A 17065-nucleotide genomic window follows, 5' to 3' on the forward strand; every position below is an offset into this window, starting at 1 on the left:
TGAATGTTGATGCTTTAATAATAAATATTTATCGGGAGCGTGTATGCTGGGATTTCATAAATTTAACGGAGAAAAAAGTAACGTAACTAGTAACTGATTACTTTTTTAAATTAAAGTAATCAGAACAGTACCGTGATTACTTTTAAAAGGAGTAATCAGTAATTTGATTACATTTTCAGAGTAACTTGCCCAACACTGCACCTGACAGTGTGAGAGGAAAAAAAGGCACAAAAGTAACATGAAATAGAGGTAGTAGAACGTTTGAGGAAAAAGTAAAAAGCACACGTCTGTGTTTCTCACATGAATGCAGAGGTTTAGTGTCCTCTAGTGAATACAGAGCCTGGGTGGGCTGTGTTACCCTCTCCCTGAGGTCCTATTCTCCAGGAACAGCCTCAAGAAGACAGAGAGAGATGGCAGATTCTTTAAGCAGAACGCAGTGACCAGACGCTGGTTCTCCATCTCACCTCCTGGCATTCCTCTCAGCTGTCCTACTTATTATTGGAGAAAATTTATGGGGTCATTCATTAAACTGGATTTAAATGACATCGGTTCTGGTTGAGGAAGCTTCATGCAAACTCCAGGATCATGTGGGCTAGAGAAAACAGTCGACCAAATAAATCAGCAAGAGAGAGCGAGAGGGGAAAAATATATATATATATATAGAGCGAGAGAGAGAGAGAGAGAAAAGGACAAAACTAAGGACAGTGCCCAGCTATTTCATCACAGTTACAGAATCACTGTTGTTCTAATGATATGAGGATGTCTCTATCCACAGTGTGTCTGCACATCAACAACAAATGAAAGTAAAATTGGCTTTGTCAAGTTGGATGGAACATCTGAAAATATTATTTTCTTAAACAGATTTTTGTCAATTTTACATTTAATAAACATTTAATAAACTATGTAAGATTTATTTTTAAATATTATATCTTGAATAAAGTTTATTTTTCTTACCCAACTGACAAAGTTTTCATTGTTTTAAGTATAAATCTAATAAAATGTGAAATTCAGTAAAAGCAGATATATTGCAAAATATTATTACAACTCAAAATACCTGTTTTCTATTTTATTACACTTTAAAATTGTATTTATTCTTGTGGTGGCAAAGCTGGATTTTCAGCAGCAATTCTTTCATGATTCTTTGGTGAATATAATGTTAAAGTAAACAACATTTATTTGAAATATAAATATTTTATTACATTATACATGTCTTTACTGTCATTATTTAATCATTTATATTAATTTCTTTAAAAAAATCTCGCTGACCCCAAACTTTTGGTAGTGGTTAGTATAAATAATTCTAAAAATTCAAAATGACATGAACGATATAAATCAAACTTTTGTTTACATGTTTCAGGGAAATCAACCAACAAATTACTTAGTTTTCTCTATACTTTTAAATGGGACAGGTGAGACTACAATAAAAAAAAAAGAAGAAGAAAAATACAACAACAACAACAACAACAAAAATCACCCTCCATAAGTATCCATTCCATTGTCAAATGGACAAAAAAATATTATTATTTATTGGAAATGTTCTCAATTAGGCTGCCATTGGCAGGTGTGGCAAAAAGCTAATTTTGGACCAGGTGTCTGTACATTGTGTATGCGTGCATTACAGAGTGCAAAAATGTGAAAAGAGAAGTACAGGAAACATATTACACAACAGCCAAAACACTTCAGGCACTTTGAACACAGACAAACATACATCAGAAGAAATATAACTAACAACACAGACAGCTGCAGGGCTGAGAGACAGACAGACAGACAGAGCGAGAGAGGATGTGGGAGGAGGGAAGAAAGACAAACCACCTGATCTGAGGAATTTTAAAAAGTCTCAAACCGCACAGGTGTCAGTAGACGATAATCACAGAGTTTCACCCTTCCAGTTCCAGACACATTGCTGTTACATTAAAAATACCAGAAAGAAAAAAAAAAGAGAGAAAGAGAGATGGACCACCCACTGACTCATTGACTGCTGGAGGAGTGATGAGACCCTGAGGAGATCTAAGAGAAACAGACACCAGGAGGGAGAGAGCTGCCGTATCCCTCTCACACACTCGAGCATTCATGTACATACCTACACATACACCACTGAAAAATGCCAGGAAGATTCCATGCATTTTCAAACGGCAGATGCATTAAGTCACATCATTGCTTGTTTTTCCATCAGTACTTTTAGATCCAACCCACTCCTGGCAAAACACAACACAAACTCTGGAACTATTAGCCTTGAATTGCATTTCCTTTTTTGATTTAACCTGCATCTTTTCAGATTAGAACAGAGGAAGAGTGGCAGCGGAAGGCCACACCTCCAGATCTCTGCCAGTCTATTCCCAGAGGAAACCTTTAGCGAAATACCAAGTTATATCAAGTAATAGTATTCTAAGTGAAATATCAGCTATCAGCCATTACCAGCTGTTTCTCCTAAAATTCCTTATCAGAAAATAAGAAACAAAAGAGACAATTGTTGGCATACATAGAGTTTGAGAATTAATGTGCAAACTTTGGTATTTTAGCTAATTTGAGTTTCATTCTAGGAGATGCATTTCAGATTGATTGATTTAAAAAAGGGACAATGTACATTAATTTTTGTACATGTACACTATATTTATGTAACTAATATTCACATAAATAAAGTTAGCCAAAAGCCTGATTTTCATCAGCAATCCCTTTGCCTGGTGTTTTTAGGCAGAAAAAAGAATGAAAATGAAGGAGAAAGAGGGATAAAAACAGGTAAAAACCATATACAGTTTATATGGCACATGTATAACACACTAAAGTAATAAATATATCATATAAATAGTCTTGTTTCAGATGAGAAAAAAAAAATCTGTAGTGGGAACTTTTTTCTCAGGAGAAAAACATTCCAGAGGAGATGCATTTGTTATGTATTGATTGATTGATTGACTGATTAATTGATGGATGGATTGATTGACAATGTACATTAATTTGTGTACATGTTGTATTTATGTAAGATTAACATAAATATAAATGTACCTGATTTAGCCAAAAGGCTAATTTCACCAGATGTTCCTTTGTCTGATGTTGTTAGGCAGAAAAAAAGGAGAAAGAGAGACAGGTAAAAAAATAAAAATAAAAAATACAACTATAAATAGCGCATAATACACTCAAATAATAAAAGTGTTATAACAGTTAACATAGCCTCGTTACAGATGAGAAAAAAATCAGTAGTGGGAACTTTTCTCAACATTCTAGAGGAAAATAGTTATATTTATTGATTGATGTATTGATTGAACATTAACATTCACATAAATATTATAGTACCAGAGTTATAAAACTCTGGCTAATATGTAATTCATATTAATTAAGTCCCTTAGTTTGATATTGTAGGGGGAAAAATGAATTAAAAAAAGAACGAAAAAAGAAAACGGTGGAGAAAGGAGAAAAAAAATGGTAAAAAGCATACTTAGCCCAGTTAAATAGAGTTATATAGCACATATATCATACAATTAGTATAATATAAATTACAGATGAGAAATAAAAACATCTGTGGTGGAGCCTTTTTTTCTCAAGAGAAAAACCAGAGAAGCAATGACTTAAGTTTGCTCTCACCAGTTTCACTGAAGTCTAGGAGAAACAATTGGGATCTCATTTATGAAAATGTTCCTCTCTATTGAAACTTCTACCAGAAGTTTCATACAACCTTTCCACTGATGTCGTACAACCTAAACAGTGACAGTCTCTTTTCGCATCTCAATTACAAGCTCGTACCTCTGTAACTCCTCTTCCCCACAGAAACCTCCCAACCTCGGAGCAGGGGCCTCCTCCCCGGGGTTGACCCCTGCCGCTCGGGGTCAGCATCCTCAGCGTGCAGTCAGCCTCTGTGGTCTGGCTTCCTCTCTCCGCAGAGAAACCAACACACGCAGCGGCTGCGGCCGCTAAAAGAAAACACCAGCTGCTGGTTTAAGTCATGAGAGCTCATCTGCATCAGCAATAATGAGCTTGCTGTGCAGAGCCAGGATAAACACACTTAAAACCACCACAGAAAATCCAGCCCTGATTCAGCATGGCTTCTGAAGCGATCACAGACCCATTCATCACAGAGAGTTTATTTATAGGAGCTAAATTTGGGGGTTTTACAAGCCATAAACATTCTTTACCTACAGGAGAATTAACTTAGGACACTGACTTCACCACTGAATCACACTGAAGCGTACAGTTTTAAATACAGTTTGTACTGTACCTGCCAGAATCTTCAGATTTATTACAAAATAGGATGCTAATAGAACCAATCAAGTCATTTGTTTTGTGAATCACTAGTCTCTCTGGGGTCAAGTGAGGTCACGCATCAGTAACTGTACCAACCACTGAGAATGATTACCAACCCTCTGTGCCAAATATATAGCTCATATACATTAGAAATATTCATACACACAATGCGGACATTGCATAGACTTCTATTGTTTTACTATACAGTTACTTAATACAATAGACTAACCCACATCAACCCATGCATTTTTAAAAGAACAAACAAACAAACAAATACGAATACATTTTTCATGCTGAATTATCATTTAAGCTTAATTATTATACTACACCTTTGTAAACACCTTTGGGCATTTTTGCATACAAAAACAACAAATAATACATTAGTAGTATTCATGAAATGTATGAAACAAAGTAGTGAAATTAGGGTCTTGCAAAAACTATTGTAATAGTTTTAATTTAATATAATTTTAATTTAATTCATTTATTTTTTAAATTGTTCTAATTTGATTTTTAACAACTCTTCTATTTTTAAAATTCTTTTTTACTATTTAAAATTGTTTAATTACTTATTTCTTCATTTAATTTTGCAATATTTACATTTGTTTCTAATTATTATCATATATGCTGTTTTTATGACATGATATTACACCTACGTGGAATAGTACTTATAAATGCTCATTTGTTACTTTATGAAAATGTAGTAAAGTTACCATTAGTTAATAGATAATAGGAAAGAAAGAAAGAAAGAAAGAAAGAGAAAGAAAGGTAATCACTAAGTGTTGATAGATGTCTGCATTTCTATCTCTATCTGCTCTTTCATGAGCGAGCAGGGCTGTAGAAAGAGGAGGAAAAGGCAGGAAGAAGCAGAGGCCACTGCCTCGCTCAACATTCCATTAACACTGACTGAAAATCTACAGACTCTGCCTCTGCAGCCTAATTTGCATCAGTAAACATTCATGCAGCTCCTTCAAAGCACTGCGGGCAATGAGCCATGATGCTGGAATGTGCATGTGCGTGCGTGTGTGTGTGTGTGTGTGTGTGTGAGTGCGTGTGTGTGTGCGCGTGTTCATTTATTGATTCTTGCTCCAATGTAAATTACATCTCATGTTTACAATTCTGCAGAAGTTTCCCGTATGTATTTTTGCATAAGGGTGTGTATTTGTCCAACTACACACGATCGAAAGAAAGCAAGCATAACTGTGCACTCTAAGTGCGTGTTTGCACACATGCCCTTACTGATGTCCTGCCACCCAAGTTGCATCGACAGGTGTGTGAAAGGTGAAGTGGTCCATCACGAGAGAGAGAGAGTGAGCCATCTCAGGCCTGCAACCCGAAAACGTGTGCGTGTCCAAACATGCCTAATATAGATGGGTCACCTGATACAACATTAGAGATGCAGCCCTCCTCTGATGCTCACCGCACCACAACACACCACAAACACAAACTTGAACCAAAGTGCCACAGGCAAACAACTGAAAGTGTATGTGCTTATCATTTCTGCGTGTGTGTGCGCAGTCTGCCTCATGCTCAGTCTACAGGTAAAAGTGGGCCAAATAAGATTTTTTGTGACTCAGATCTGGGGTTTTTTTCCCATAGCAGTGTGAACAGCAAAATTGTATTGGGCTACTTCCATATGTGGTATTAAATTAGATGCAAGTCCTATGTTTTGCAATGTGACCTCAGTCTGAACAGTTATTGGAATTAGTGCGACTTTTACATCAATCTAGATCACCATTCATCACAATTCTGTGCTGACAGGAGTCACTCCAAAGATTTTACATAATGATAGTTCTTTGGTCACTCGGTTAAAATGAAAAACAGCTGTGATGGTAGTCAGTGGAGTATCTCGATCAATTTGGATTCCTTGCCACTGTTGCCTTTGACTTGCTTAGGGTTTAAAAAACACTTAATATTCAGCAATATCATCAATTTGACTCCACTGACACTATCGGGTAAAAACAAATATTTAACTGAAATTAGCTGAATAATGATGCTATTGTTTTCTGCTTTACAGCTGAATCATATTTCTTCATAATTAATGAATTTTGCAACACTGATATTGTTATTGAACTGAATTGAATCAACAATAAACTGACTAGAGCCGAATAATGACACTTTTACCTTGCCACATCTGCTTTATAAGAGAATATGTCACATTTTTAAAATTTGCATTCTGGTACTTTCCAGTTTAATACTGCAAAGCTGCTTTGAAACAATCTGCATTGTATAAAGCTCTATAAAAATAAAGGTGACTTGACTTAACTTGATTTATTCTTTATTTCCTGTTCATGAATTTGCTGGCTTCTGCAGAACATCGCCTAATAAATGAATGCGGATCTGAGCAATAAATCAGAACTGAGCACTAAGGCTAACAGTGTGAACAACCAATAAAGACGGCAAACTGAGCAATAAACGTTCCATCAAAAATTCTTCATCCATCTGCAAATTTACATACGCATAAACAAGAAACACCAGGAAGCAATTCAGTGATCTATTGTAAAAAATATCCCATGTGAAATGAAACAAGAAAATAACTATTTAGAATTTCAATGTGCTTAAAAGCATTCTTTTGAGAGGACAAATTACATGAAGTGACAAAAGCAATTATCCTGATCCTTGATAGCAAATCATTGCTGGCTGTACATTGGCTGACACAAAACAGGGTTCCTGTTCCCTTTCCATCTGTCTGTGTCCATCCCACTGCACTGCAGATCACTGCTGGACCACAAAGGGGAGCTGCAGCTTTTTGGAAAACTGCACATACACGCCGCACTACACAAACAAAATACCCACAGACACATTTCTCTGAGACTAGAAACCCCTGACAATTCAACAAACTAAAAACAACAAGCATTTTCATCAAGTCAGCATGCAACTTTAGAACCAAAGAAACTCTGCTAAATAAGACCTCCAAAATAAAACGCAAAAGTCTTTAGCACAACGACACTTCAATTCGGTCCAAGGGCGTAAACATGCTTCAGTAAATATCATCACACACAGACTGTGCCAAATATCCAATCATTCTAAGTCCCACACAAAACCAGGACTGTGAAGATGAATGGAGGGAGAAATTGGACCCAAACACACTGTCTTTTTTTTACCCTCGTCTCATTACAGTGTTTTCGCTCCTCTCGTTTTATCCACATGGGAGGTTACTACAACACACTGCAGCAAGAGGCTTCACTCTGTTGTCAGTTTTTCTTTTCTCCGCTCGCCCAAGATTCGCTCCGTATTTCAATCTGGGTGAGGGTGTAAAAAGAGGTCTGTGCTGTGAATTTTGCATGACTCAGAGTAGAAAAGGAGACCAAAAAAACAAATAATATGCTCACACAAATCACAATTCTTTTGACTAGTGAAAATAGAAGAAATCCTGAGAAAATCCCAACATTTTTGTGTTGATATACTGGATATGGGAGGAAGGATTTTAGGGATGCATTTAGGGTGGTGTGTGATGACATTTTCTCAGGTGCTGAGAGGCAGGTGATTCAGAATCAGTAATGCTAAAAACTGCTGCATTAGACTGAAAAAGAGGCATGCTTTTAATATCGGACAAAACCTGAAATAAATTGTATCCATGTTTGAAAGTTTTTACTTTTAACAAATCAAAAAACAAAGACATTCACAAAATTGTTTAAGTTAAGTAGATGCAAAATACTCAAGAATGCAGTGTTTTATTATAATTTTTTTTTTTTTCAGTTTTATTTTTATAGTAGTAATGAAAACAAGTAGTAACTAGGTAGTAGCTCAAGTAGTTACTCTGCTGTCTGTATCAATGCAACACAGAAAACAGAAACAGAAGACTAACAATTATTTAAGTATAATTAAGGAGGATAGCTACCATATACGCATGATCTAGTATTTTAAAAAGACTATGTATTTATGCTGTGAATGAAAACAAAATGAACAGAGAAAGAAACATATTAATGATCAAACTATTTAAGATCTTTCTCTATATTTATGTTCCACACCAGATAAAAATTTGACAAATAAGTCAAACATATGCAAAATCACATTATAAATGTGATTATATTATAAATTATTTATATTATAAATATTAATTATATATTATAAATAATAATTATATATTATAAATAATACATGTGATTATATTATAAAACATTATAAAATATAACAGTTTAGCATACACATATATAGTACATATTTCCTCTATTTCAGCAGCCTAAAACTGAAAGTTACAAATGAATCATTCGTTTGTCTGTTTATAAAAAATATATTTAATATAATTAAAAATAATTAAAACATTCATATCTTCTAAGATGGTTCTGCATTAAATTTAGCACTCTATACAACATTAGAACAAAATTCTCAAATTAGAACTGAAAAAGAAGAAAATAAAATCTTAGAATTTATTGCTTACTGCATTTTGTAGTAAAATATTAAGTCAATTATTCACTCCTTTTTTTTCTAGACAAATTATAATACTAACTACCAATTTTGAAGAGATAAAAAAAAAAATCGAAACAAAGACAGATTTCTACTACTATATATTTCATTTCTTTCTTACTTCATAGCCTTCTTTGGCCTTATTAGGGACCAGTACTCTATGTTTTGTCAAAGAACTTTGGAATTCAGAAAATGCAACTGCCACAACTGAGTGAACCCTTATATTATAAACAGGAAACAAAATCTGCTGTACTATTTTTCTCAGTCTCAGATGTTCATGCCATCTAGTAAACACGCCTTAATGGATGCAAATGGAGGAAGTGCGTGACAAACATAATATATGGCTTTTACGTGCTTTGCGAGACACAGCGGTCAACCTCCACCTCTCCCATGACACTCTGGCCACCGTTAACAGCCTTAGTACTTGCTCACCGGAGTGCAAGGGATTTCTATAACTGTTTGTTCATGGTGACGGGGTGTTGGTCCCAGTGAGTGAACGTCAACATGCCATGGCCTTCACACACAAAAGCACAAATACAGACATTTTCACACACATCCACCTGCATATGCATACAGTGCTGTAAAAGACACCTATAGAGACGAACACATGCAGACATGCACTTTTACATTCCATACACATTTAGTGCACAGTACCGCAGCTACCCGACTGGACCACATGCTACCTCATCGTTCAGTGTCAGAACACACTTCACAAAGAGATCAAAACAAACGTGTGGAGGCAGCCAGCGCCAAGATGATGAATCACTCTAATCTTTATCGTCTGACCTGCCCTGCGAGCTGATTGGCTGAGAGGCTGTTTTGTTTTTTTTCTCACAAGGCCGTGCCACATAATGACAGTCAGCACGTCCACTGAAAAAACAAGAAAATGGACTTGATCATAACTTTGAGCACTTGAATTGGCTGCGGTTATACGGCATTGATTGAGAGTTATTAATTGAGATTATCATGTCACATTCCTTTAGCTCAAACATTAGAGCAATGCCAAGGTCATGAGTTTGATTCCTAGGGAGTGTATGATAAAATATATACTTTAAATGCCCTGCAAGGCACTTTGGATAAAAGCATCTGCCAAATGCATAAAATGTAATTAAATACCATATGCATTACAGAAATGCCATATGCATTACAAATAAAGAAAACGATTGTCAAAACAATTGTCACTCAGAAATTGCTAGGAAATTTTACAAACAATTACAAATAAATGGCAAATAACACATTGAAACGTGAAGCTTTAAAGTAGAAAAACTGAAACAGTATTTTCTTGTAAAATGTACTCCAATAATCTTTGTTTTATTTACAACTTTTTTTTACAGTGTATATCTGATATACATGCAAATTATCTTCAATTTCTGTCAAATTTAGTGTTTCAATCATACCCCATATTGTTCACAACCCATGTGAACTTTGAAAAAAAAAAAAAAATATATATATATAGAGAGAGAGAGAGAGAGAGAGAGAGAGAGTACACTGGATAAATAGAAAAAAATATGGATTTACATATATATATATATATATATATATATATAGAAATATCTAAATTTCACAAATAATTGTAAAGAATTGGCAGGTAACGTCTTGAATTAAACATGAAAGTTTAAAGTAGAAAGACAGAAATAGTATATGCTTGTAACACATACTTCAATAATCTTTGTTTCATTACAACTTTGAGAAATCTTTTTTACAGTATAAATCTAGTAATGTTCTATCAATTTACATTTGGCGAAGGACCAGGCTTCTTCCAAATTTAGCATTTCACTCATACCCCATATTGTTCACAAGCCCATGTGACTTCCTGCTCTTCATCTGGTTGGCAGAGATGAGGAGCACAGGAAAGAGCAATGGCAAATTCCCTGTACGTTTTGCCCTCTGCGGACCAAACTTTGTTTTAAATGGTTTTTCCAGCCATTTAATTTGGACACTGTGACTGGTGGTGATGGGCATAAATTCACCATTCTGAGATTTTAAAGCATCTTTTGCTAAATTATACTCATTTCCTGTGCCCATGTGCGAAGATCATCAGTATATACCCTGCTTAAAATGGGCGAAAACCCAAATCCTGTGCATAACGGAGAAGTGTCATCGAATTACAGCCCCACAATGAATGAAATTCAGAAGAAAACAGACGGAAAGTGGGAGTTTGAGAGTAGAAATGAAGAGCACAGAGCAGTAAGACATGGAGTCCTCTACTGCTGTCAATCATGGTCGGTCTTTACTGTACTCCAAGAACACACACTCATTCACTGCACGACCAGCTGAAAACAGGCTTCAGTTCTCAGAAATGGAGCGAAGGTAATAGAGAGAGAGGACAGCTGTGGTCAGCAGTAGCAGCAGGAGGGTGAAAGCGAGAGAGATGAGCTTGCGATCTCTCCAGAATAACAACATGAGACCTTCGCATATTAAAATAAACACTGGCTTGTGTCGGTGAAGAGGTCAACTTAGAGGAAAACAGGGAGATACGGACTCTACATTAGAAGAGAAACTACTTATAACAACCTGAGATTTTCCATTCAATCCGAGTTTAAAACCAATTAGAGACACGCATGCACCAGATCCCTCTCAGATGGAGAAAAAGGTCTTAATTAATTTGGAAGATCACTGTGGCCCTGAGTCCATCTCATGCGTTTTTTTGTAACAGGAATGCCAGCTATTTAGCAGCTAGCCAATGGGAGAGCTGGAGAGGGGTTAGGTGATGATGGGCTTGCCGCCTCTGCTCAGATAGGAAAAGGATACTTTTCAAAAGCTAAAAGCTTTCCCATTTTAAAACAAAGGAGGGGGGTTGATTTGTCTGAAAAACCTCATTTGTGGGACATTCCAGGTTCTCTCTGTATTCTGTGAGAAATCTGCTCGACAAAATATGTTTTCGTGACCCTTTCAAGACTGCCTGGATTTATATGCAGCATGAACCTGTGGAAGACAACTATGGCCACATTTATCATTAGATACACTGTTGAAAAAAAATGCAAGCCAAGTTTAAAATAAAAATATCATATTGTCATAAATTGCTAATGTCTGCACATTTCACATTGAAAACAGGCACCAATAAAACCATTACCATGTTCCCAAACATTCCTACAATAAGGCAAAGTACAGGATTTCACAAATATTACAAACAAATTTTGTTTTTGGATTTCACAAAGAGGAAAAAATAATAATTGCAGGGTTCATCCCATATCAGTAGAACCAAAACGTGGAGCTCTGAATAATGAGAATAATTAAAATATCTGATGCATTTAGGCATATGTCTAAAATAGAATTTTTTTTAAATAAATTTAAATATCCTCAATATATTAAGTAGTTTAGTTCATAAGTTAAGTAGTTTAGAGAGTACTAGTAGTCAGTTCAGTGGTCTACAAAACTGTAATGTGGGGTGGAGAAATTAAAACTACTACTACTAATAATAATAATAATAATAATAAATGCATCACCTGAAACCTGACAACTAATTAAATTAAATTAAATATGTGACAAAGTCGTTACAATTAATAAATGCCAAAAAAGGACATTTATACAGCGAAAATACAAGGGACAACCTGATATTTTAATTCTCTCCTGCCTTATGGGGATAACGTGCATAACAAACAGTTCCTCCAAGGTTAGTGTTTGTTTGGACACATGAGGATAACTGTTTCATTGTATCCATGACCATTGTGTTTTTACGTCCCCATACTCAAATGACAAAAATATAAAACGAACATTTTAACAGGAAACATGAATTTTTGAGCCAAAAAGGAAGCGTGGTTACAGTAAATGCTCTTTAACCATGCCCAGTTCATATCCCCAGTTATTGTCACATTTCCCGTTCTGACAGACAGATCCCATGACAGGGATGCTGAACAAAACTATCAAAACTCCAAAGATACGACAAACACCAAAATGTGTTCATATTGTGTTCAAACGCAATGATTTCGTTTTTAAACCCCACGTAAAACACGGAGGCAATTTTTAAACATACTGATTAATTTTTAAATAAATTACCAACAGTTATAATATTATTATTAATAATAATAGATTGTTAGCAATATTACGGTTCTAAAAATAAAAAATAAAATATTTAAAAGTTGTTTAATTTTAAAACAAATAAACCCCATGAATAAACATACATTGTAAATGTACGAACTTATTCTGTCACTATAATGCACGAAAAGCACCACAAAATCGATATTTTTGAGTGTGAGGTTTTCTTACCTTTGTTTAGATTAGTGTCTTTAAAGACTTTGTTTAATACTGCTAGTAACAACAACAACAACAAAATATCACCAATAACAAATACACCAATACTAGTACTAACAATAGCAGCAATAGTTATAAATAGCCTATTATTATTCAAAATATAAAAGAAAAGCCTGTGATGCAAATCATTAAAATGAAAATTACAAAAACTACCATACCTATAAATCGTCTAGAATAATACTGCATTCAGAGCAACTTTACACATGCAATATTTTACATGTAGCCTATTTTTGAGCATTTTGTGTTGTATTTGCACAAGACTGCTATGTGAAACCGGTCTGGGAATCCGGGGACATCCACTCAGTAACCAAACTGTCAGCGGTCAACTGCTCACTTCCTGCGGGTTTTATTCAGGGATTTGGGCTAATATTTAGATAGGATAGGATTTTATATACCGTCCCCATACATGAATGCTCGAAAATCAGCGCCGCGCGCTCCTCTGACATGCCATGATTTATTATCTGCTAATTGATATCGGGTTCTAATTAACATCTGACCGTTTGTTCTCTCCAGGGTTTTGTAAAAATTGGAGAGATACCTAAAAAACGCCTGGAGGCACTGCGAGATACATGCAGTGTGGAAGGATTCCATTCATAAATATTGGATGCTGATAGACGCAAATATCACAAACAGGACCCAGTGTAGCCTAAAACATGAAACGGGGCCTGAAATTAGGACGCTATTTTTTGTTTAGCCGTTTGCAATGACTTTCCCTGCAGGTTCATCATCCTCGCACCTTTGAAAGCATACAGAACATGTCTTAACTTATGAAAATTTCTAATGAGGCATCGAGTCTCGTGTTACCACAGCAGAACCCAAACCCCGCGTGCAGGACGACACAGTTCTCTCTCTTTAATGCACGAAAAACTGAAAGACTTATGCTTCTCCATAAATATTCATATAAAAATATCAACACCCTCCAGAATCTAATTTACCACATCAAAAAACAAAAAGTAGGCTACTTCAATATTTATTTCCCCCCCAGAACAGTCGTTTCCCAAACCCTGACCCAAACCACTAAATGAAGACGGAAATAAAACGTAAAAACTTATTTCCGTTTTATTACGAAAAAGTTTTTTCAGTACTGTTTTCCGCGAATAATTACATAAAAATAATTCGATAACCAAATGTGAAAATCCCCACTAAAACATAAACGTAGTAGTTTAATATGGCCTCTTTATTCATATTCTTATTCATTTAATTAATTGTAATATTAATATAAATCCACGGCTTGTCGGAAAATAATTAGGATTTACATTAGTCTAATAAGTTCATTTTCTTATGGTCCAAAAGGTGCAAATCCAGCATTTAAAAGAGCAATATCACATTAATATTATTGTGGAGTCAATTTATGCTAATATCTTCCGTACATTTGCATAAAAGAGCAAGTGTTTACAGTCGTGTTCTTTTACTATAGAAGCACTTAGTCCAAAAGAAAGAACATTTCGAACTACAAATTAATCGTAAGCAGTGGTTTTCACTGTGAACTTCATTATTTCAAGTTAAAATCATGTCTAGTCATTTTAACCTAAAATATTTCGTAATATTCATGTGGAAAATCTTACTTAAATTATTGAATGTTTATTTAAGCATCTCCAAACGGTAGTTGTTAAAAGAGAGAATTGCGTATAACACAAATAACACTTTTTCCTCAATTATATAGTTAACTGTTATCATGACGAAATGAAAATATATGAAAATAGCCTATATAAAATACATATGAAAATATAAATTTATCAAGCTGTGTGAATGTCAAAGCACTAAACATTTTGACAATGTCTATGCTATCTATTGTGGACTGAATGTGAACTTGGCAAAGAGAGTTTTACTCAAACGCAGATTCAAAATCGCACAAAACAAACAAATCGCTGATATTTAACATTATTATTTAGCGCCTTACATGTGATTAGTCATGTACATTATGCAAATTTAATCCATTCAAGTAGGCTATTCATATTTGAATATACATTGACTTTTGGCCTGTGAAGCCTCATATAATGTTTTCAATGAAAATGTATAAAATGTTACACTTATGTGAATTTAAAAACTTGGTTTTCTATCTTATTTTATTCTGTCTTAAGGAGAAATGGCTTCTACTTTAGATGCAATACGGTATATGCAGAAAGAAATTGTACACACACACACACACACACACCTGGAAGGCGCCGCTGAGAGACAAAACAGGAAATGTGTCTCCCTTGAAAACAGCATCTAACCCACAAATTAATGATGTATATTAATTCTACTAAAACATTGTTATACTTGCACTTTTAAACTGTGAATGTCCAACATCCCCGAAAGACATTACTTAGTGACTAACAAAGAAGTTTCAGAAAAACACAATATATTAATTTAAAGCATATTAACAAAGAGGAACTTGTCCAGACACAATAATAATAATAATAATAACAAAGAAGCCTCCTTTAAAATCTGCACAGTAAATATGCATTTTTTTTCTAAATAGTATTATTCTAAAATATGATTTGTAAAGCTACGAGTGCCCAAAAGACGGATAAAAAGGACAAAGGGTGCACAGTACTTCCGAAGCTCAAAGGCAAATTGGGTTAAGACAAATATAAATGCATTTTTGTCCCAAAATCTGAATCCGCTGTTAATGGATCCGCTTAAACTTGTACTTGAAGATGATGTTGCTGTGGAAAAATCAACTGGTATTTACAAAAGTGTTTTCATCTTCATGACTATTATTTAAATATGCATTTTTCTTTGCGCAAAATCTATTTTCCGTTGCGCAACATTGCGGTCTGTCCAGTTTTTATCAAGCTCTGAATTGTGTCTGTTATCACCTGAGTATTTACAAAGGATGCTTCCGACTTGACAGTGATGAAGTGACCTGGAATCAAAAGACGCATCTGATAAAAGAAGGAAATACTTACGCACGTCTGCTGCTTGATCTTGCACAAAACCACAATCACTGCAACCATTCCTACAAATACAAAGAAAAAATAAATAAATAAATAACTACGTCAAACTGAGGAATGAGTTACCAATGCAACAATTTCGTTTTCTGCTCTATTGCTGTATATAGCAAAAACATAAAAAGTAATGTGATATCTAGCCTACCAAATGATGCAAAAAATATTACACTTAATCTTTAAGACTTTAAGATTTTTAAGTCAAATATAATTAATCAAATCATGTGAATGGTCCAAATTAGTAGTAATCAGAAATATAGGCCTATAATAAGGGAAATTTAAAGTGGAGGGCAATGCACGTTTGGAATTGGGGTACGACCAGAAGAAATGTTACCATTTTTTACATTTATTTATTTATTTAAACACTATAACTGTTAATAATTCTTTAAATGAAAGGCCCACACACATCTCAAACCTTTCCTTAGGAAAAAAAAAACACATTTGTTTATTTACGACCGATAGCATGCTAAGCGTAAGATAAACATCCAAAAACAAATAGTGATAAGCTGAAGTGAAAACAGTGGTGTCGTTAACTAGGTTATCTCATTAGTGCCCTGCTGCTTTTGCCTGTTATTCAATCGCCCGAGTGTAAATTAGATTCAATCCGGTTGCTATCGCTGCAGGTCAACAAAACATAACTTTTGTTTCTATTCATTAATTATGAGCCTTGATAAGCCGATAACCAGTTAGATACTGTATACCACCAGAGAGAAGGTCAAGTGGCTATGCCACGCGATACACTCCCTACGTTTCACGTGCACTTGGGTCATGATCTAGACTTGGATGGCGACTGAATGATTTGCCAAAACATATTTCAGCAACATATTGCCTTGGCCGATTAGTACTAGAGTAATTTTTAAATGAAATATTTTATATTTATTTTGGACTATTGTGTGTGTTGATTTCTGCACGCCTTTAACTAACGGCCTCAAAAACACTTTTAAATAAAAGCAATTTGACCTAGCTGACACAAACTGACATTTTGTATAAATGAAAAACCAAAGACAATATAAAAGTATCATTAGTGTATAAAGGCATTGCCTTAAAGCAAAGAAAAAAAGCTTGATTAAATAATTAAAACTGCCACATGCATTTTTAAAAATAAATGTGAAAACAAACAAACAAACAAACAAAAAAAAGTTTACGGTCTGACGTTACAGTGCAACTCCCTTAAAAAAAAACACACACACTTTTTAAATCCCAGAAACCAACATGATGATGAAGAGCCTATACTGTAACATCAA

The 17065-nt window shown here is 34.8% G+C and overlaps 1 protein-coding gene across 1 annotated transcript in view; it reads right to left on the bottom strand.

Annotated features, from left to right (window-relative positions):
* Nucleotides 1-15310: 15310 nt before the first annotated feature.
* The window catches only part of gnb1l (guanine nucleotide binding protein (G protein), beta polypeptide 1-like), a 57074-nt gene continuing 55319 nt past the window's right edge, over nt 15311-17065 (bottom strand). Inside the window, exons 8-9 of the mRNA XM_016572814.1 lie at nt 15783-15832; nt 15311-15539 (exon numbers count right to left, since the gene is read on the bottom strand). Coding sequence (XP_016428300.1) covers nt 15818-15832 — 15 coding nt within the window. The 3' untranslated portion in view covers nt 15311-15539; nt 15783-15817. The remainder of the gene's footprint in view (nt 15540-15782; nt 15833-17065) is intronic.

The sequence above is a fragment of the Sinocyclocheilus rhinocerous genome, unplaced genomic scaffold (assembly GCF_001515625.1).
Source record: "Sinocyclocheilus rhinocerous isolate Xijiao unplaced genomic scaffold, SAMN03320098_v1.1 scaffold352, whole genome shotgun sequence".
In the NCBI taxonomy this organism is placed as follows: Eukaryota; Metazoa; Chordata; class Actinopteri; order Cypriniformes; family Cyprinidae; genus Sinocyclocheilus; species Sinocyclocheilus rhinocerous.